Source organism: Lepisma saccharinum, chromosome 3 (genome assembly GCF_977018435.1).
Source record: "Lepisma saccharinum chromosome 3, izLepSacc3.1, whole genome shotgun sequence".
NCBI lineage: Eukaryota > Metazoa > Arthropoda > Insecta > Zygentoma > Lepismatidae > Lepisma > Lepisma saccharinum.
Window position 1 is genome coordinate 125,050,518 of NC_139231.1, and position 22,722 is coordinate 125,073,239.

A 22,722-nucleotide genomic window follows, 5' to 3' on the forward strand; every position below is an offset into this window, starting at 1 on the left:
CAAAAAGGAACTTCCATTGTTGCTCAAAGAAGCTGAAATAATGACAAAGATCCAAATAAACAATTTCCCTAACGGGATTCTGTAAAGGAACGCTCACGGTAAGATTACGCGTGTGCTTCAGTGCGTGTGTGCAACCATGTGTTAAGTGTCTCTTACCAATGTCCGAGGGCATTGTTGTGCAACAATTAGTGTGATTCACGCAACAATGAACGATACGCAACTGTTCGGCATCCTCAGTGGGATGGCTATGATGGACAGTGGCCTCGTGAACACGTACAATGTCGAAGGATCAGTGAATGACTTGGAAGTGATTGTGGATGTGCTCCTCTCCACCCCGGAACCTTTCTTAAGGGGTATGGGGTATGCGCCGACCACCCTCGCACCCCCGGGTGTGTACCTGACGGCCGAGAACGCGACGAATTTCACATCGAGAATCGCCCGTCAAAGACCTTCCGGGTCGAGTGCTTTCGAACGTGACCTCATAATTCCTCTCTACGTCATCATCTTCGTCCTGTCCATTGTTGGGAATTCCCTTGTGCTGGTAACGCTGGCCCAAAACAAGAGGATGAGGACAGTTACCAATGTGTTCCTCTTAAATTTGGTAAGATTTCTTTATTCATTACTTTTCCGTGATTAAACCTCAAATCCTTGCAAGAAGTATTCTCTGCACGAAGTGTGACTTTAGAAGACTGAAACAGTTCAAGTGATGTATTGTTAGCTCATCCAATTCTTATCTTATCACTCGAAGCGAACAATGATTTTAAAATAATGGCATGGACCTCAGTTATCAAACTTGCTCAAGCGTGAAACTTTGTTTCAGTCAGCCACCCTATTACGTTTCCCAAAAGCTGACGACGGGCTTTTCTAATACAAATCGCTGTTTACAGTCAAGTCCCTGGCTTCGATTTCCGTTCGAGGCAAAGTTAACTGGTTCGCATCAAACTTTAATCTGAAGGTTCTGTCTCGATTGAGTTTATTTTACGTCGCCTTCCTTAACTTTTTGGCTAATCGCGGCCATGGGCACGATTGGTGGTAAGGTGACATGGGCAACCACATACACAAATGGACACAACACAAGCTCAGCAGAGGATCATACTGGCTGTGATTTCAGACGCCAGAGCCTCGTTAGTCTGTAACAATGCAGTCCAGGGTGTACAGATGTTGACAATTGAGTGCCTCTTCAGTGTTAACTTTGCCAAAATGTAATCATTAGGGCCCTGGAATTTATGTCCTATAAAACTGTAAAATATGTATGTAATTGTCATATACAGTGGAAAAGATGTCATGAAAAATTACAAATATGTCAGAAACATGCAGAAATATTCCAAGTAAAGCCACAAATATGTACGACAGTACTCTCGAATTTCTCCCATACCCGATAGAGTAGAGTAGGGGCTGTAATGTACCGAATGTTATTTTTACTTTTGACTGATTTTTTGTGAAAAGCGAAAAAGGCAAAGAAATGAGAACGAAGCTTCTTTACTTCCATGCACGGCTATCAATTGTCGGCGGGATAAAAAAAGTGGGGGTATTTTTGTTCTGTACTAAGAAAAGACGGCACCTTTCTTCCTCCGCAATTTCCATATCCTGCCATCGACAATATGAACTATCCGTTGTGCGAGAGAATTACGAAATTATACAGAAATATGTCTTATTACAACAAATTGAATATGTTGTGAAAAAGCGAAATTGTTGAAATATGTCAAAATATGCTTTGTCAAGTTTGTCTATCTCGGCTGATTTTCATCAGATATGTAAAGATCTCATCACAATAATAGACCCAAAGCCAATTGAAAAAAATGTTATAACATAACGTCCCGGCCACTAGTAATGACTGTTTAGTGTAATAAGAGTATCTCTCTTGATTTTATTAGAATCACAGGGTGGGGCTGAAATGATCAACTTCACACGTAGTAAGAGGTTGTTTATAAAATCAGAGACTAGCGTATGTGGAGTTTTATAAGAGAGGAATTCTTTATTTCGCTGCATTTAACATACCTTCTTCTAGATAAAATCGGTTTGACTTCGTTTTGGTAAACCATGAAGCGAATATGACTGTTGTCATAAATTGATCCCATTATACCGTCTTGAATATACTGTAGCTATTTGCTTTCCATTCTAATCTGTCCAATATGTATGTGTCACGTGGTAAATTCATTTTTACACTTGGATTTTGGTACTTTCCTCCTATTCACATTCACAAAAGAGTTGAACATTTTATGAGTTAGACTAATAGGGCAATAAGCCACATTGATCTAGTCGGTATAGAACGTCTGACCTGGGTTCGAATCCCTGGCTGGATTATTTCAGTTGGGAAATTTTTCCATCAATGTCTCTTCACTGAGCATTTCTGGGGTACCAGGAGGGGTAGAAGGTCGATATTTAGAGGTGGGGGACTCCCTCCTTAACACTCCCTCTCGGTGCAATGAGCAGGGGGCAAGTTTATCATGCGCATCATCTAGAACTATATCCGTTTGAAACGACGTTAACTACAAGCATAAATGAGTTGACATTTTCTTGGTTTATTCCACAGTATTGAGCGCTTCCGTTGTTCAGGTCCTTCCTCAGTTGTATTCTTACGTATCGAAGATTGGAATGCATTTAATTTATCTATCAGGTAGAATATTTATCGATAATCAAGCCCGTTGTTTTCCCATTTCTCCGGTAAAGAATGGGTTTATTCAGAATTCTCCTTAGGGAGAAGTAACTTTTTAATGGTTGCACTGGTACTGGTAAATTTGGTGCTAAACAGATGATAACATTGATTCTGTGAAACCTTTTTTTTAAGGGGCGTTACGTACAATGTGAATGTGGTAGGGCTACTTGGCTCTGTGTGTGAGGGGGGGGGGATACGATAGGAAGCGATGAGATGAATGAAGGGATAATCACAAACACACATAGAGAAGAAAACTCAAGCCTCACAAAGGAGCATCCTGGGTTGGGTTCAGGCGCCAGCCTGCAAACAATGCAACTCAGGGTGCATTAACGATACTAAAGGAGACGTACGATAAAAATAACCCCAGTTAATTCTGTAATGTGTTCATTTCTGAAGTAATTGTCGAACGGAACCTGTAAATCTGAAGTGTTTAATGACACAACAAACTGCAGAGAGAAACAAAAGGAAGTAGAAAGCTGGATAAATTACCGATTTGGCGGCTGGCTGTGATGTGCCTTTTCATTCCGTAAAGTGAAAGCTTCGTGTTGGAGGATATTTTGTTGCTTATACGGGATCAACACTTTCTTCATTTGTTCCTTGGCTTTCGGATCCGAATCCGAGCCCGCATTCCGCTGGGGAGCTGAAATCGATCCCCTGGAAAAGGGGTAACGTCTCCCAGCTTACCCACTGGAGAAACCATGACCAAGGAGACTCTTGTGTGGTTTGCGTTTCCGAAAACCTTGCCGCTTAGGCTACCTTTTAGGCTCTGCTTTTCGCCTATAGAGCGTCTCAACCTTAAAAGTCAGTATGGGTTAAATGGAGCGCGGCGTTGCCAGATCAACAAACGGAGTCGCATCGAGTCGCTGTTAATCGCTAATGATTGCGACAAATTTACTTCCTTAATATCATATAGGAAATCATCAAAATCTATGTATTTGATTCATTTTGGAAAAAAAAAAAACAGATAGTTACCTTAAGATTTGCATGTAAATGTTTATATTTCGACGTAACTATTTACCATTTTACATTTGCATTATATGTGTAATACACGACGCAACTATTGTTACTTCTTTCGTTCAATGTTGTATCCTTTACATAAACAGAATTAAATAAATACAAAAACAAACATTAAGATACATTTTTTACGGAAAATAAAGCACACTGCACTTCCTACGAACCGGGGCACCTGCCTGCAACTGAATTGTAACCTCGGTGGCGCGCAATGAATTTGATACGCGAGACAGCCCGCATAAACAAACTACGATTGCGGAATAAATAACGGTGTGCATTCTAAAAATAACTTCAAACAATGGTCAACACTTTTCTCGCTTGGTCTGCATGTGTATAGCGACAAACCGAAAAGTTTCTCGCTAACCAACTTTTTCGTGTTACGGTCTGATGATTTATACAAAATATCCAATGTGTATTTATATATATATATATAAAACTCTCCTCGTAAGCAAATTAATTCACTCAGGCGAAGAATATCATATCTACAAACATTATAGATCCCGTAGAAAAAAAAACTGGCGAAGTTGTTCAAACGGTGTGATATTTATTGCTTTTGAAGTATTTACTAGAAAAAAATTAAGCGTTTTGCTAAATTGCATAATTATGAAAAATTCAGATCACATGAATTTATGACAGGTTATATAATGCCGTCAGTAAATAGAGCATAAAAACTGTACAGGATAATGATTTCAATGCTTGAAATTTTTGAATTTTACATTTTGTAAATTTTGTAACATCTCGCAACGCAGCGGTAGTAGAGAAGGACAGAGCTATTGGCAAAACTCATTTATTAGAGAGAGAGAGAGCGAAGTACTCCATTTACTTTCATACTGACTTTTAAGGTTGAGACGCTCTATAGTGTTTTCGTTACTGATGCTGGTATTTCATCCTTCCCCTCACGATCAAGAATGGGGAGTACTATATTATACATTGCAGCTGGAGTTGTGAACAATCTTGTTCTCGAACCTCACATGGAGATAGCCAATGCCATTGGACGCCCAACAGGATTAGGTGCCTCCCCGATGGCGTAAGGTTGAGTTTATATTCTCTACTGTTGATAACAATGTTAGTTTCATTGTCTATTATAAAGATCCAAAATGAACAGAGTTGAAAACGATCGGAATACAGACGAACGAAGAACGTTTGGTATTTATCATGAGAAGGGAAAATATAGTAATGGGCCTGGTCAAAGCAAACTATTGTAGGTGGCAGCACCCGTGTTGCGTCCCCACGCTTTTGATCGGCGATTGTTCTCCCATTTAAATACATGGGGAATTTGATGCCGAACGTGCTGCTATTACATTAAATTGCAAGTTTAATATCATCTTAACATCAGAAATGATGTATGAAAATGATAGTTGAATAATCAGTGCTGTAAGAGTAAGACTTTTGAAAGATCGATCGTCAACAACAGAAAATATATCGGAACTCAAAAAAGCCTTAAAATTTGCACAGCACTATTTTACGTCACTTACAATTTTCACAATTAAGTGATCTATTGTTGAGAATCCGGTCAAGAATAATGCATAATAATTCCGCGCGAATATGCTTTTATTTTTATAGTTGTTTTTAATAACTGACTTTTTTCACGTGATATACTTAATACTTTTCCACGTAGCTAGTAAATATGGTCCTTTGTTTTATATACACACATTTATCGTCAAGAATAGTTATTACATAAAATATGTTTTCTTCTGTTTCATGTCTCGCAACCTCTAAGACCCTCTTATTTACAGGTATTATAATTTTAAAATTGTTGTTGCCAAGAAAAAGAAAGGCGAAAATACGAAGGGAGAATATCTCCTCAATACAATGAAAACATACGTTAATATTAAATTATGGGATACGGTGTCAGTCATAGTGTATAATAATATATATCATGCATTTACGCACTTAATTCATTTTTTCTTTATAATTTTGAGAGTTTCTTCGATTCCTACCCTCCGTTGAATTACACATGCTCGCAACCAGAAAAGAAGCAAAGCATAGTATAAAAATCTAAATTTTTGTATTATCGACCCATAGCAGCTAGAGATGACCCAAATGACGTCAGGTTTAGTGTTCTTTGTGCATAAACGTACTATATTTTGCTCGTTTTCGCAACCATTCCGTTGCGCTTTATAAATTAATTCTAAGGTTCAGGAGAAGGTTATTTTCGGAAACTTATGACTGGCTACATTATCTTAAAGCATTGCTAAACTCATTTTATTATCAATTTACACGAGAAATTCTTACCTTCAATGAAAATAACGTTTGAATAGTCATCCCATCGAGCTCCAATGTAAAGCTTAGGGCAACAAAATGACGAACGAAATTATTTAGGGACGCAACGGGGGTGGCGCCGCCACCGGAAAAGTTTGGCAATGAACAGCTCCATTAGGGCTTAGCAGATAAGTAACGGTTGAAATTTTTCCGCCGATTCCATTGTTTTTGAGTCGCTAGAACAGCGACGAAGGGCAATATTTATCCTTTTCAAAAGTTCATTCACCCTTGCTTGTGACACGTTGGAAGGCCAGACCACAAGAAGTTCCGCATGTGGTTTTCCCGAGAAATGTTGGGGAAAAAACCCACCCTCCTGGGAAGCAGATGATTGACAAGATCAAAGGGCGGGCAAAGTGGAAGCCGCGACCGAACTTCTCGAAGGCATGTAACTAACTACCTGGTAAAAGCTACGTTGAAAAATATATCATTCTTACTCGCAAACTCGTGGCCTAAGAAAGATGGGCATTATAACCTGCATCACTCTCATGGTGGGCCGTTTCCGGGCCAGATGATTGCGGAGATCTTGGGAAAGACTGGCAAAGGTCGCTGTGGAATTAGTTTTGTTTTATCTACATTCATGCGGTGAGGGATGATTGTGGATTCAAGAACTTCTTCTTGAACTCTTCCCTTCTGTGTAAGTCTCTCCTGTGACTGTTTGTATCAACCGATACGGTATTCATTTATCCCAATCTTGTATTAGACAGGAAAATAATGAATTCTAACTATAGTGTATATATGTAACTAATTTTATTTCATCGTGAAAGTTACCAATTAGCTTAGCGACTCCGAAAACTATGGATTCAACACCAATCTAGGTCATTTATGGCATTTTATTTTTCACCCCCTCTCATACCCCATGTCGATAGGTGATGAAGTTGAACCACATTGGGAGTGTCACAAAAACTATGGGTTCCATTCGCAACACAGCCTGAATGTTAGACAACCCGAGAAACATTATCGTTGTGCGGGATTGCACAGAGTCACGGATGTCTCTCTGTGCTGAATTTAATATCTGTCGTTCTTGATTATTTTTACATGTCACCCTTTCCACCCCACCCCTAGGGATGCCAGGTGTGTCTTACCCCAAAAATATTCTTTCCAGATTCCAAGTTATACGTGTACCAAGTTTGGTTGAAATTGCTCCAGGCGTCCTAGAGTTATGCCGGAACAAACAAATATATACACCCACCCACACACACACACATACATCCATTTATATATATATATATATATATATATATATAAGACAGATGACAGAGAATGATGGCCAGCATAAACAGAGCCGGTCAGATTAACGTTATTTTAATAACTGTATCTGTACATATTTTTACTCCGCTTTTCTAACCCAAACGACAAGGATGAATAGTGTTTACATGAAATTGAAGAAAAAAAGCAATCAGCCGATTTTTTGGTGAAACTGCAACACTTTAAAAAATCTTGCAACATTTCAAACACCTCTATCCTTGCATCCTCTGGGTCTAGAAAGAAGTTCGGGTAGAAAAAAGTGCCAAATGTCACAAGGCATTTTAAAGTGTGCTGTGTGTTTTTTACGCACACAGCTGCAAAATGGAAAGTATATGTGTAAAAGTTTGAATATTTGTAAATGTTGTTGCCTAGGTTACCTTTTCTCCAGTAGCCAGGGAAGCCAACGGTTGTTTTCCCTCAACGGCTTCCCTGTTTGAAAGGTAACAATAGGGCCTTGCCCCGGTGGTTGGGGGCGGGTAGTTTGTGGGAGGTATAAATACCGGGTTCCGACTTGTTACGGGTTCTCATATTCTCAGGCTCTCAGATCTCAATGGATTAAGACAGTTTTATGGATGCATCGATACACACAGAGAGTAAGCGCCATATGTGTAGGGACCTCTGTGTGATACACTTCAGTGGCGGGTTAGCGCTATGCTAAATAGTGCGCTCGTAGAGTGAAGTATTGATAAGTGCATTTCTCTGTGTGATGGGGCAAAAGGCAACTTAGAGCATGTATTATTCGATCTCTAATAGATAGATGTACGTACGGAGAAGGGCAGCGGTGTAAATAAATGTTGTACATACAAGAGAACTGCGTGAGACGTTAAATCTTCGTAACACGTGTTATACTGCTGCATGAGAAAAATTTGGGAGTTATTGAATGTTATTAAAGAAATGTGTTGATGAGTTAATATGACTCGGTAAGTAACCTTTGTTATTGTAAACTTGTACACGTATCGGTATCGCTTCAAAGTGGTATCGACGCAGCCTTAGTAGTTATAGTATGAAAATGGAATACATATCAGAAAAGGTTTGATTGGACCACCCCGATAACGCAGTGGTAACATCGTCGCCTTGTAATGAAAGGGTCCCGGTTGAGGCCCACAGTAGTTCGGATCCAACTTTAAACTGTAGGTCCAGTACTGATTAGCCTTTCTGTGCATAAAGTGGACTTAAGACAACAATTAAAAGAAACAAATAATTTCAGGATTACATGCTACAGTCATCCTGCCATTTTTTTGTTTTGCAGTACAATTACCGTTAAATATTAAGTGCCTGCTGGTCTATTTGATCATGTTGTTAACACGGTTGCGACTTTAGCAGTGTAGTATCCAAGTGGGGTTGGTGGGTGTCATAACCTCCCATTTCACCAAGTAATCTTAAAAAAGAAAAGCACGTGAAAGGCAAAAACAGATGACAAAGCTAGAAATGTAGACATAAAACCACTGAATTTTTGAGTTTATTAACTACCTCCACAGGTTAATCGCGACGATGCGGATGAATGAGGAGATGCTATTGTACAATGTGAGGGGGATACTAGGAAGATTGTAAGGGGTGCGGGTGAAAAAGCTGTTAAAGGAGACGTATGATAGAAGCAGCCCAAAACAAAGTTTACAATATCTTCATTCCTGAAGCAAGAACAACTAGAAGGAAAATATCCAATTGAAATCTACAAACAAGAAGTATTTAGTAACAAACTGGCCTTTCCGAAAGCGTAGCGATAACGTTGTCGCCTTGTAGTCAAGGGGTCCAGGGTTCGATATCCGGTGGAAGTACATAGTGGTTCGGATCACACTTTAAAACTATAGGTGCAGTCCCGATCACCCTGTCTGTGCATAAAGTCTTAAATCAAAAACTCAAACTGTTTTATGGCAAACTACAGAGGGAAACAAAATGAATGAAAAAGCACAGAAATTCTAGACTTGGCAGTTGACTGTGGTGAGGGTATGTGGTGCGGGTATGGAACACAGTGAAGAAACTAACACAAAATAGCGTCTATCTCATCACTGATGATTTCCGACTAGAGCTCAGGTTTAAGCATATTTCTTTGTGATCGTGCATCATCACTTTCATCTAATCATTCATCATCATTGTCGCGATTAGCCAAAACGGAGAGAAAATCGTCCCAAAATAATGAAAATACCATGAAACTTACCCAGAATTCGACCTTTGTACGCCAGGGTCCCGGGTTCGAATCTAGACCTGGGTATGGATGTTTGCGAGTGTCCATTCATCAATTTCATCATGTCTTCACTCGTACATCTTAGTCACAAGTGGGACAAAGAGCAAAGTAAAATAAGCAAATAAAGCTTTGTAGGACGCTACAGTAAACACTTTCCGACAACTACTAAAACCTTGCGTCAGCAGTTGTTCTATACAGAACACCATGTTATTGGTATGTATCCGTTGATATTTGTGTCTGTAATATACACACACATAGTGTTATATAGAGTGATTTAAATCACATAACCGTAATATGAATTGTTAATAAGACGAAAAAGAAAAAAAAAGAAAATCAAGTCAAACTTTCGTATTGCACGTCATCTTTCATCGATTTTTTTAAAACTACTTTATTTCGACACATTCTGCGGGAATGTTTAGAAGTTAAAGAATAACAGGATTCACATTGTTTGTTATCATTATGCAAACGTCAAGCAGACGAAAAAGATGTTACCAAAATGTTTACAGTCTACACACACAACTCAAATTGTGTCAACACAAATATGTTTGACACAATTAACATATTAACGTGCATAAACTGTTGTATAATGGCATCATTCATCCTCGTCGTCGCAATCAGCCAAAAGTAGAACAACAGCGACATAAAATTACAAGAAAAATAACCACAGCATCCCCACCATGGATCAAACCCGGTGACTACTGCGTAATGATGGAGACTCTGTCCACGTGTGACACATTGACAGCGCGAAAAATCGAAAAATGTATGATCTCAAGTAAGCATATAAATCATAAACTGTTGCTGATTTATGATTCGCTTCGGAGTTGATTGGTATGTATGGAGTGGAATGAGGGAATTGGTTGTCGGCCTTTCGAAGTTTGATGATTGTAACGAATTGGTGCTTTAGGAGACATTGATGCATGGTGTAGCTGCTGGGTGATATATATTATGAACAAGGCTGTCGTTAAGTTTATATTGGAAACAAAAGACATAATCGATCCGATGGGAGAACTTTCATGAAACTTGTAACGAAACTGAAAACAATTCTCATCAATCGTTCTTGTAGGTAAAGGGTGAATTTTTACATTACACTGGCCTTGGCAAGAGGTGTGTTTTCCTGTGTGTTTGTTTTAAGCGACAGGGTTCTGTAACGTACAGGGTGTCGCTTACAATCAGACAAACGTTCACAGCACCTAGACGACATCAAGGCGAACAACTTCTTGATATAAACTTTTGCTCATTAAATCCTCGTTTCAACGATACGACCCATCGGAAAGCTAGCCTTGAGTTGCAGATTCACACTTCATGTTGAGTCCCGAGTGGCCTATGTGAGCATCAAGTGAACTGTGGTTGTCAATAAGTGGCATTTCGGAAATTGGTGCAGCTACAAATAAAATCTCTTGGTTACAGAAATATGTATTCTCGTGAATCTTAAATGATTCCGATTGATTCAGGCATTTCTTTGTGAATAAAAGAAAATGACCATCCTGTTGGTCTGACAATAATTTGCTCTACCTTACATGTACAGTCAACGGCAAAGATAATGGTAAGCAAATTGTCCACCGCTGTTTTCATTACATTTATATTCTACATCCTGTGTTGTTTTAAGGATTGTGTTGGTTCGAAGCAAGCATTGTTCTCTGCTTATTGACGTCATTATTTCAATTCATTCTCATCACATCGTGTAATACAGACCGAATTAAAATGGTGGTGGACAATTCGCCTACTGTTTCTTTTGCCGTTGGGTGTACAACTTAATCATTTGGAGAAGAATACATTCTACAGAAATCCTGACAAGCCAACGCGTTGATGACTTCTCGGAGAGAGCCCTGCTGTGAGAGGATTGAGTTGAAAAAAGAATTAACTGATACCTTCATGGCAGAGTAAATTATTGAGAGGCAATAACTTGTTTTCGATCAGTGTTTATTCTCCTGCCATGAACATTAGGGAATCCCATCTGGAGATCCCTTGGGTGAGATATAACTTAATCCTATCTAGCTCCCTCCCAAAATATATATTTTCTAGGCTGTATATTTCCAGCAACTAACCAAGTGTCAGACAATGACTGACACTGGTTTGTATGGCCGGCGTTGTGATGAAGTTACCTTGTCCTGCTCTCATGAGAGTTGTTGATTCGTTGATGGAGTTCTTATTATAATTTTGTAGTTGTAATTTCTGCGCCTGTCGCTGCTACTGTAGCTGGTTTGGTGGTTCTTATAAGGGCTGATGGAATGCCCGATGGTGTAGTGGTAATGTCGTCGCCTTGTAAACTAGGGTTCTGGGATCCATGCCAGTGGACGCACATAGTGGTTCTGATCTCACTTTAATCTTTAGGTCCAGTCCCGATTAACTTTTATGTGCACAAAGTGGACTTAAGAACAAACAAAAAAAAAAAAAAAAAAAAAAGAGCCGAAGTCTTCATGGAGAAGTTTAAGATGACCATGGACCCTCCAAGTACCTAGGCACTGATGTTGCTGATCTCAGAGTAGGTATGTGACTTGAGACTGTCCCAGAAAGTTTGGACCATCTGTACGATGGGTTCTAGTCCTAAATCTTTCTGCATCTGGCGACATATCTTCTATGTCCGCTCTCGGAATCCTGGAGAAACTGCAGTTCATAGAAAATTCGATTTGGTTTATTAAGTTGAAGCGAACTGGCTTTATAATTGTTGTTGATGCGATGTATAACATGACAGGCTTTACCACTGTTGTTGAAGCGGTGTATAACATGAGTGGCTTTACAATTGTTGTTGAAGCGGTGTATAATATGAGTGGCTTTATCATTGTTGTTGAAGCGGTGTATAACATGACGGGCTTTACCATTGTTGTTGAAGCGGTGTATCAAAGGGTGGCTTTACCATTGTTGTTGAAGCAGTGTATGACACGAGTGGCTTTACAATTGTTGTTGTTGTTGAAGCGGTGTATAACATGAGTGGCTTTACCATTGTTGTTGAAGCGGTGTATAACATGGGTGGCCTTGTCAATGTTGTATATATCCTGAGTTGGGTCTCAAGTATCAACTTCCGGTTCCGGTAGATTGGGCACAGTCTTCCTAGATTCTGGCCTCCCTTGCGCTGCAGGTCCTCGACATGTTCCCTGAATTTTAGCCCGTGGTCTAACATCAGGCCGAGGTATCGGACGTTATCAGCCAACGTAAAAACATTTAAAATAAAAGCAGAAGCCGGGAACTTTTCTAACGATGGAAGCGGTCCCGGCGCCCACCCAGCGTCGAATAACATTGGGTACCTGGGGGAAATCCTGGGGGGTAAAGGCGGTCAGGGGCGTGATGCTGATCACATCACCCCCACTCACGACCGGATCAAGAAAGTGTGGGGCGTTACCCCCACACCCCCTATACGCCTTCATGGCGTGGTGCTAAGCACAGGGGAGCACTTTACCTTTTTTTCAGAAGCATGGTAATGTACAGGAAACGGATAAAAATTCGTTAGATATGTAAATTGTTATTTTAACCATAAATGGAATTAAATAAGGAATTAACAATTGTGAAGAAGGCAATTTTCGTTAAGTAAGCGGTTTACGTGGCTAAATAAAATGCATTCGGTTTATATGGCATTAATTCCTCCGCAAAATTTAAATAGAAAATGAGTTTTATTTTCTGTTACCAAACCTAGGTTTACATGACATTAATTGCAATGTAAGTTTGAAATACAAAATGTGCTTTACGCTCACATGATATTAATTACACTGCAAAATTCAAATACAAAACGTAGTTTATTTTTTATCATCAATTTTTTTTTAACAAACATTTTCTTTGAAGTGCTGAGATGTGAATCTCCTGTTTTCCCTAAAGGCAGATTTATATTCACTGTAATTGCGTTCAATATATCACGAGGTAATGGGAGTATATTTAAAATATGGAATGGACTTCACCGCGAAATGTTAAGTTTACATTCTCTACTGTCGACCAGAATGTTAGAATAGCAGATGCATTGTCTATTATAGAGATCTAAAATAAAATATTTTTTTTGTAAATAATATCAAATATTGCCATCTTTTACATATTTTTTGTTAATTTGCTATTTACTTTTGTGTTATTTTGCTACTTTTATTATTTTTTGCTTATTAATTATTATTATTATTATTATTATTATCATTGCATTTTCATTGTTGACAATTTCAGTGTAAAATAGCTACCTGTGATGAATATGGAATTTTCTCAATAAATAAATAAATGAAACGATCGGAATACAGACGAACAAAAAGCGTTTGGTATTTATCACAAGAAGGGAAAATGCAGTGATAGCATAAATGTCAGAAAATGTTTGAAAACATGGAAATATGTAAAAATTATTCACATGTGAAAAAAAATATAAAACATAAAAATAGCATTTTTGGAGATTACATGCCGCAATTTGCAAAGATAGTAGAAAACAAGATTGATCTGACATCATATGCAATGTGAACATGGCTGTTGATAGTATGTAGGTTCCGTAAAAAGTAGGACGCCTTTCAAACGGTACCTTTAACTCTAAAAATACTAAATTCATGCTTACTGCCCTTGAAGTGCAGGCGGGAAGCTCGTACCGCATGGAACGCTCGCTGTTCTCCGCAGGTAGAAGAAAGCAGACTGGGAGCCATTATATTTGAAAGTGGATTTTATTTTAATTCAAAGTATCACTTATTATGTATGAAATCAAAGATAAAACTATGCAGGATTTGTAATTATTAATACAAACATTAGTTTCGTGGCTTTTTTAAATAACATATTGTTTCAAACCTATTACTTTTTTATATTAGAAGTGAGATTTTATGTGAAAACCACATTAATTATAATTTCGATCCAACTGTCTCGTTGATTGTTCCTATATGTTGAGCTCTGAAGCATCATACTTCATTTCTGAAACAAACCTTTGTTTGAAGAATCTATTTCTGATAATTTTCATAGCTCCATAATCCTACATGTGCATGGTGGCACACCCGTCACAGGCAAAAAAATGTTTATAAAGAAAAGTATGTAGAATTTATTTTTTAAACTAAAAACATCTAAGCGTCGAGTAAAGTTCGAGAAGGCTCCCCGATGGTGCAGTGGTAGCGTCGTCGCCTTGTACCCGGTAGAGGCACATAGTGGTTCGGATCCCACTTTAAACTGTAGGTCCAGTCCATATTAGCCTTTCTGTGCATAAAGTAGACTTAAAACAACAATTCAATCAATTCAATCGAGTAAAGTTTGCTTTGTGATAGAATTGTTTCAGTAAATCCATGTATTTCACAGAGTTTTCTGAAAGACTGAGAAGTCATGTCTCATAAGTGTCGTCCCCGTCACAATTACAAAAATGTATTTTCTCTTGCTGAAAATTGAGATTGGGGGAAACATTCTGAAATTAAATAACTTTCATCAAGGAAAACGAAATTACATTAATTAATAGAGTTACATACAAGGTGATTATAAAGTCACTATACATTTCTGGAAGAACAGGACTTATTGCACAAAATACAATATGTACTGAAACATATATCACATTAGGACACAAAAACAGTATAACTAAATGTGACCACCGCTCCATTCTAGGCACAGATGCCAGCGATGCACCACAGTCCGAAACCCCTTCTCGCGTCCTGTACTCTTTACACAATTTGTTGTGTTGTGGCTGGCCTACCAGGATGTTCTTCCCCCACAACATTACCAGTTCGATTGAATTTGTTGACCAGGTTTTTTGATAGCCAGCCTTGTCTTCTGAATTTCCGGTTCAAGTCCGTTCGCACCTGTTTATACGTCATATTATGCAGTCGAGCACAAACAACAGCGGTTCTTTCTTCTGCTGTTAGCATTGCTTCAATAACCAGCAAGAGAAATTAATCTTGTCACGATATCATAGATTTTATAATCACCCTGTATTTGAAGATGCTAATAAAATAATTAAATAATGAATGTAAATTTGTCTGAATGCCACACCCATCACAATGAAATGCCCCTGGACAGAACTGAAAAGTTTTAAAACGAAATTGTAGAAATCGTGAATTGTTAAACTAGCCATTCTTATTACCTGGTTTGAAAAAATTGTTTTCCTAACACTAGTGTCACTACTTTATTGGATTTCGAAGTTGTAAAGATATAGAATTAAATCAAAAGTTAATACTCTGTAATTAGCGCCATCTATTGTTCTTTATTGTAATCGCGCCGCAAACAAGAATTTTTCACTTTTTCTTCCGTTTGGCATGTGATATGATTTGTTTTTGAATCTCAAAAAAAAATAGAAGAAAAAAATTCTCAGCAACATACCAAGTGAGGTGTTTGATAAGCAAATCTTGCGAAGTTATCCGTGAATCAACTATCAATACCGCCAATTTCTGCTGCATCCAAAACTATAATACGATATTGAAAATTCTATAAAATTGAATAGCTGAATCAATTAGAAACCTATTGATATACACTCAGCACTGGCATTACTTCCTAATGTTCATTATAATACTTGAACAGCTTGCTCTGCGATGACATTAATGAGCATTTCTTCATATAGGAGAAGTATTTCTTTTACACGAGAGCTCTCAACTAAGCTTATATTACATTTCTTGGATCTGAAGTGAAAGAAAGTAATAATTATTTTCCCACAATTGACGCATGCGTCACTTCAGATCCAAGAAATGTAATATAATCTTACTTGGGCGCTCTCGTGTGGTAGAAATACTTCTCCTATATGAAGAAATTAGAATGTAGAAATGCTCATTAATGTCATCGCAGAGCAAGCTGTCCTTTTTTCCACAATTGACACATGTGCAGCATACACCGCATGCGTTTAGGAGACGCCTCTGCGCCACACCAAATGATGACCATAATCACTGGATACACAGAACCGTGACTCATCTGAGAACATGACTTTGGACCAGTTCCCTTCGTCACAGTCACAATGTGTCATACACCACTGTATTCTGGCACGGCGATGGATGGGGAATAGTGGAACACACTTAACGGGCTTCCGAGCACTATTGAGTTGCCGTGAAATTGTTCGGGGGGACACACGACCACCTGACGCCCCGGCAAACTCACCAGCAATTTGCGCAGGTGTGGCATGTCTATTCCTTCTGGCCAACTAGCCAATGTAGCGATCCTGTCGAGCTGTTGTCCTCCTACTACAACCTCCACCATAAACACGTGCAGCTGTTCCTCTGGGAGCGCCATCTTTCTTCAGTCGGGAAATAATGCTTTTTGCTTCTCCCATCACACGTGCAACCTCTGTGACACTTTGACCTGCCTCAAGACGACCAACATATCTTCCACGATCATAATCACTGAGATGAACCCTTTGTGAAATTTTCCAACTGACTAATCAGTTTTCACTACAGTATTGCTATCACAGCAGCGGCTATCGTGCTTGACCGTGCCGCTTGGGTGCAATCTTCTGACTCAGTCTGGAGTGTGTCTTCGATCAGGAACCTCGCATAGCCTGGTTGCCTCTTCTCTTCTCTTAGACGCAATTCCTGTGCGCTCTACTCATATATTTCTGCCGCTACACAGCCACGGACCGCGTTCTCAAAATTTATGGCTGAAAATATGTTTGTTCTCTAGCAATTGAAGACTAAAAGTGGTAAATGATGTAAGTGCCAAAAAAATATTGAAACACCGTTTTTCACGTGAAATGTGCTATGCTTTATAATGTGGTAAACGTGAAAAGTGGCTGGTAGCTCTCTAAGTAGTTCAAAAGGGTGTGTAAAGACGTCGCGAGTGTGAACGTCCGTGCGGGCTGATTTGGTGAACAATGGAAGTGCCAAGCGAGGGTACTGAAATTGAAAAACAATGTTATCATTTCAGGTACCAAAAGAGGTTTCACGTTGAGGGTGAGTGAAAATCGTAAACGTTGTAAGTGGAAAGATATGTGGAAAACCAGTTTTTGGCGATTTCCCAACACTTTTGCTTTTGGCACTTAACAACGTTTACCACTTTTAGTCCTCAATTGTCAACCAGTGTATACAGTGTTCATGAGCGAACTTAGAGAATTCATTGAACTCCAATAATTTCCATTTGTTAATATTTGTTTTTGTTGCACGTCAAAGGTTTCGTTTATATGACAAGTTCTTTTGGTAGAAAACACATTAGTTTTCCCTTGTGTGCACTTGGTATTCCCATTGTAATGAATATGGTCAAATGCAGGGGCTTAGGTTAATATTTTTCCTTTCATTATCTATAATTAGCGGCTAGAAAGCATTTTGTTGTTGTTGTTTTTTAATGATGATCCTCATTGCGTTTGTAAACCATTCAATTTTCAGATAAATTGTTTCATTGCTTTGATTTCTGGCTGTTTCTGATTGGAACTCTGTCAGGGTAGCCACTCACCGGGAATTATGCGTGAATTATTGGCTTCGGGAAATATACGTGAATTCTGTGTGAATTTTTCTGCATAGACGTGAAAAAGCATCTTTTATTAATCCAAATACTATTGAATTTATAATTACATATTTGTTATTGCAGTGCAGCATGTTTTTCACAGTTTAGCATTTGTTTTTATCTAGGAAGGAAAAAAAGCTACGTGGAAAATATAATATAATTTTCCCAATCCGTTTACTTTGTTTAGTGTCCTTTGCAGAACAGTCTATCTGGAAGACTGAAGATTATTATAAGATATGATATCTTGAAGCTGATTAGGTAAATTTGAGTTGGAAAGTTTTACACAATTAGCAGTTTTTCGTAGATTAGTATTTGTATATCCCATAACATTTGTGACTTGTGTTTGTATTTCGTATTTCGAGTCTGAGTATGTGAAATGGTACATGTAAACTCCACACCTTAAATTACATATTTTAAATATAGTACATTCAATTTAATTTAATGGAATTACAATTTTTGCATAAATTGGAATCTCACAGATCCTTTATATTTGTGGTAATAGGAAAGAATTATATACAAAAAACATCTATCTGCTCGTACCCTTGAATTTGTGGAAAGTTCGTTTTGAAAACCGGGAATTATGCTTGAATTTTATCATGGTGCTAAAGTGGCCACCCTGTGTGTGCATTTTATTTTACTGTAGGTCTTGACAGCGGGCGCCCTACATGCTGGTAAGGGGAGTGGGGAAGCGGCCAATCCAGCGCGGTAAGAAACACATCAACCTGTAGAACGAGGTGCGCTCAGCACTTCCTCCTGCGACGTCGTAACTCTCGGCGCCACCGCTGTTGTCTGCTGGTCTGCTGTGTATTCTTTGCTCCCCACTTCCATTGCCAGTATGTAGACCGCCTGCCGTAACACTAAACAAAACCTATAGTTTTGGTTCCTTTTAGGGAGCTGAAAAAGGGTTTCTTTCGTTCTGTAATGTAGGGGCGTGGGGTTCGACTCAAATGTAACTTCTTTGCTCAAGTATAATAGCAATCCACGGCCTATATTTATCTATTTCTTCAATTTTGTTTTAAAGATTATGAAACCATCCTCCATGGCGGAGTTGTTAGCACAGCGTGCTACGATGTCAGGAATCCCGAGTTTGAATCGAATCCTGGCGTGGACAGGTGTGTTCTTTGTGAGTGCCCTTTCATCAATTTCATCATCGCTCAGCCTCATCGTCACGATTAGGCAGATTGACAGAAAAGAGACGTAAAATAACCTAATTCAATCTATTATTCAATATAGATTTTCAAAGTTATGTACGGACTGCTTATAGCACTTGTAGAGGCCAGCAAACACTCCGAGCTTCCCTCCTGCATACTGTATATCAAGGGCACTAAGCAGGAAGGCAGAAGTGGGGTTGAAATGCAAAATAAACACTGCAGGCTCTTTTCACGGAACCACTTCCTGTTTCCTCTGCCATGACAACATGAGGCAGAACAGACTGCACTGTTGCTCACGAATCAGATAACGAGACCGGCGAAGCCTCTTACCTTGCTTGCTCCCTCCTTTCCGCCCTTCTTATAAAGCTACAGTACCGCTACAGTGCAAAACAAGTTCGCTCATCCGCTGAGGTTGACCGTTGGCTGGAAAGCAATGAGGTGTTTATCAAATAACAACATGATTTCTTGCAGCCCTGCCTTAAAAAGCCTTTAGGATACATCGAGCTAAGAAACAAGGCAATATAACTCTTGTGAGAAGAGACAATGTCCCATATAATAATATAACAAAAGAATATATTATTATAACCTCCTAATGACAGAAAAAATTCTATAAAGCACAGCTAACCATCGCCCTTAAAAGGATATAATGAAAAAGTCGCACAAGGTGCATCGGAAATACTAGATTGTTTATCGGAAACTGTGGCCAATCCCGAAATGACTAAATGACAGTTGTTCTTGAAGCAAATATTTGAGTCATCCCACATAATAATAGAAACTACGATAAATACCGAAAGGGAACTGAAGGTAATTACTTTTTGCGCACAAGCAAAGTTACCTTCCATATAGATTAAGCCAGATGTTACTTTTCCTAAATGCAACCCATTTTCACGTCAGATATGAAAACTTTTATAATACAGTGAATTTTCAAGACGATCCTTGCCAACCCGTTAGATCACAGTTGCTCCACCTGTTGAACAATTCTCTCGTCAATTCTCTGAAGCCATGAACTGCATATGAACATAATGGCCCGGAATTATATTAAAGACAGTAATTAGACATCAGATGTGATTCAAATTAGTTGTTTCAGTTCTCAAACTAATCCTTAATCTTTATGCAGCAGGGAGGTCATTTTCTAAATTTTCTCTCCTTCCGAAAAACCGTTATGATATTCCAAAATTATGAAAAATTACATGTGCTTAGAATTCTTTGTAGAGCATTCATGTGAATCTTCGTGAGGTTTGCCTTCGCTTTTTTCGAGATAATAGTTTCGTGACTACATACGCATATTTTCCATCATATATATTTAGGCAACGGCGAAAGCAAGCCACACGAAAGTTCACGTGAATGTAATTATTCAGATTTGAAAAAATTGCATCAATTTTTCGAAATTTGATGAATTTTCGAAAATAGGCTTGTCTGGTGCAGCCCAAAGGTTCAGTGGGAGCCCCAAAGAAAAACATATTATTGTGGGGGTAAGGTCAGGTGAAGGTGCAGGCCAAGAAATTAGACCATCACGTCCAATCCATCTATCAGGAAAGGTTTCATCAAGAAAATCACGAACACAGAGTGTTCTAAAGCTCTTTAAGTACAGAAAAATCTTCATGAATTCCTGATACGGTTTTAAAAAAAGCTGAATTTTGCTGTTCAGGTTGAACGTATGGTCTGAGTTGGAATATCTGTGTTTCTTGATTTACAAATTGCTAAAACGGAGCATTAATAACCTAAGAAATCAGGATAGTGTGATTAACTTTGAGGACATTAAGTATACGAGGTAGTAAGACATGAGATTAAATCTTGAATTAACATAAGAGTAATTAAAGATAACAACAATCTTTAATGCCCAAATGTTTTAAATCAACCCCCGTCTAAGAGGTTTAACATAGTAGTAAATGACAGCTTAAAAAGGGAAAATGACCCATCCTGAAAAAGTACATCGCGTATTCACAAAATCGGACACGTTAAAGTGAAACTAAGCGTGTCCTCTATCGACAAATGTGTCACATCGTATATTACCCAGTCGTTACGAATTGACTGACGTTTTTCAGGCGAGTACGAGCAGGAAATTGGCATTGTCTGCGAGAAAAATTATTGCCTGTCAGACATGGACGTAACATGGCCGAAAATTGCCGAACAAACATTTTCACCGTGCAAGAGACGTACGGGATTGTTAGAAAGGTATCGATCACGTTCAGCAACAACAAGATTTCGCTGAACCAGCCCCTTGGCTAGGGATCGAGCAGGCACGAAGCGCCGAAATCTTAATTGTTATGTGCCGTTGCGGAATGTCTTGGAGATCCACCACGACGAGATCCTTTCGTCTCTCGAGAGGCGCCATCTCGGGGACATTCTCTAAAGCATCTGTCGCCAGGAACCGACAGGGCGTTCGAACTGATTAATGGTTTCGACCGTCCATTGGAACTGCGAGCTACATTTTAGCCAGAGCGCTAATAATGCGAAGGACACATGTTCAAGCATTGCTCAACACTACACTTCATCCCAGGAATCTCTTGAGCAAGCCGAGAGGGCTCCATCAGTGAACGCGTGAGAGCGGAAGTGGGTGCATGGAGGGGAAAACGCGACTGAAGCTATCAGCTACCCCTCTCACTCGTTCATTAGTCAATCCCTCTGGAGTCACTTCTTGCGCAGACACTTGTCTTCGTTCACTTGCTCCAGAGACCCTTGCTTACTATGCAATGTGACAGTTCGTTCTGTGTTGATGGTTGTCTACCTTGATTCACTTTTGCTCATGACTATACCACAATAAATCCTTTCCTATTCCAATGTCTTTGCCCGTGCTACGATTGCCGTGTATATATATAATACGTATATATCACAAGGCACCTTACGCTGCGAACATTTGAAACTGAGACAACTGTGCCGACGTCCTTGTTGGAAGCATTTTCCATGCATATTTCATAGCTTTCTTTGAATTCGTTGAAGAGAAATTCTTTTTTGTTCCGCTCTGTGTGCGCAGATGGTCCCATACCGCCCTGCTCCTTTGCGGGATGAATGCCGATCGGCCCCTGGGGACTCGTGGGGCTCCAATGCTCAGAATACCGGGGATCCAGGAAGAAAAATTCCTAACCACGCTCTGGAGAATTCCTCGCTCATAACCAACTGCATGGCGTTGCAAATCCTGGAGAAGTGGTTGGAAATTGCTAGCGTCTTCCTTTGAGTGTTTTGCCACCCTATTGGGTAGTCCAGTGTCCAAGAGCCACGCAGATGAACAGAGTTCGATTCCTGTGGGAGTTTTACCTGCAATATCCGTGCAAGAAGCGCCTCTGGGGTTCATACATCCTCTAATAAATTAATACTGGCGGGTAAAGGAAGCTGGAGCGTGTTGCTGATGACATCACCTCCACCAATCGTAAACATCGTTAATTTATGTGACCTTACCCAAACATCATCCATATTATATGTGTACTCAACACATGTAGAATGTAAGGTAATGTTTCCCGTGTAGATATCACCGTACATGAAGGCATATTTAGTGGATGTGGGGGTAGACCTCAACCATTTCGGAGTTGATGTGATCAGCACCACGCTCCGGTCTCCTTTACCATGTATAATTGCTCCACTCCTTGATTTGAGGCTGGTTGAGACTCGGAGCCGTTTTATGCGGGAACAAGGCCGGAACAAATTCTCACATTAGATCATCCACCTCAGGAATCGAACTCAGTTCCCCGCGTGGCAGTCAGACGCCCTACCAACTAGATCATCGCGGCATCCACTTAACAAATGTATACATTCTAAATGTATTTTGCTTGATAGCGTAGTGGTTTACGTTGTACTTTTGTTGTAAAGGCCTTCAAGGTCCGGTTTCTCCTGAAGGTGTGTCTCGGCGGTCCGGATGCGCTTCTATACATTGTTGCATTTTT

At 39.4% G+C, this 22,722-nt stretch overlaps 1 protein-coding gene across 1 annotated transcript in view; it reads left to right on the top strand.

Moving 5' to 3' along the window:
• The first annotated feature begins 271 nt into the window (after positions 1–271).
• LOC145985998 (cholecystokinin receptor type A-like) overlaps positions 272–22,722 on the top strand; it is a 493,092-nt gene continuing 470,641 nt past the window's right edge. Inside the window, exon 1 of the mRNA XM_083120160.1 lies at positions 272–601. Within this exon, the coding sequence (XP_082976286.1) occupies positions 356–601 (246 nt within the window). The 5' untranslated portion in view covers positions 272–355. The remainder of the gene's footprint in view (positions 602–22,722) is intronic.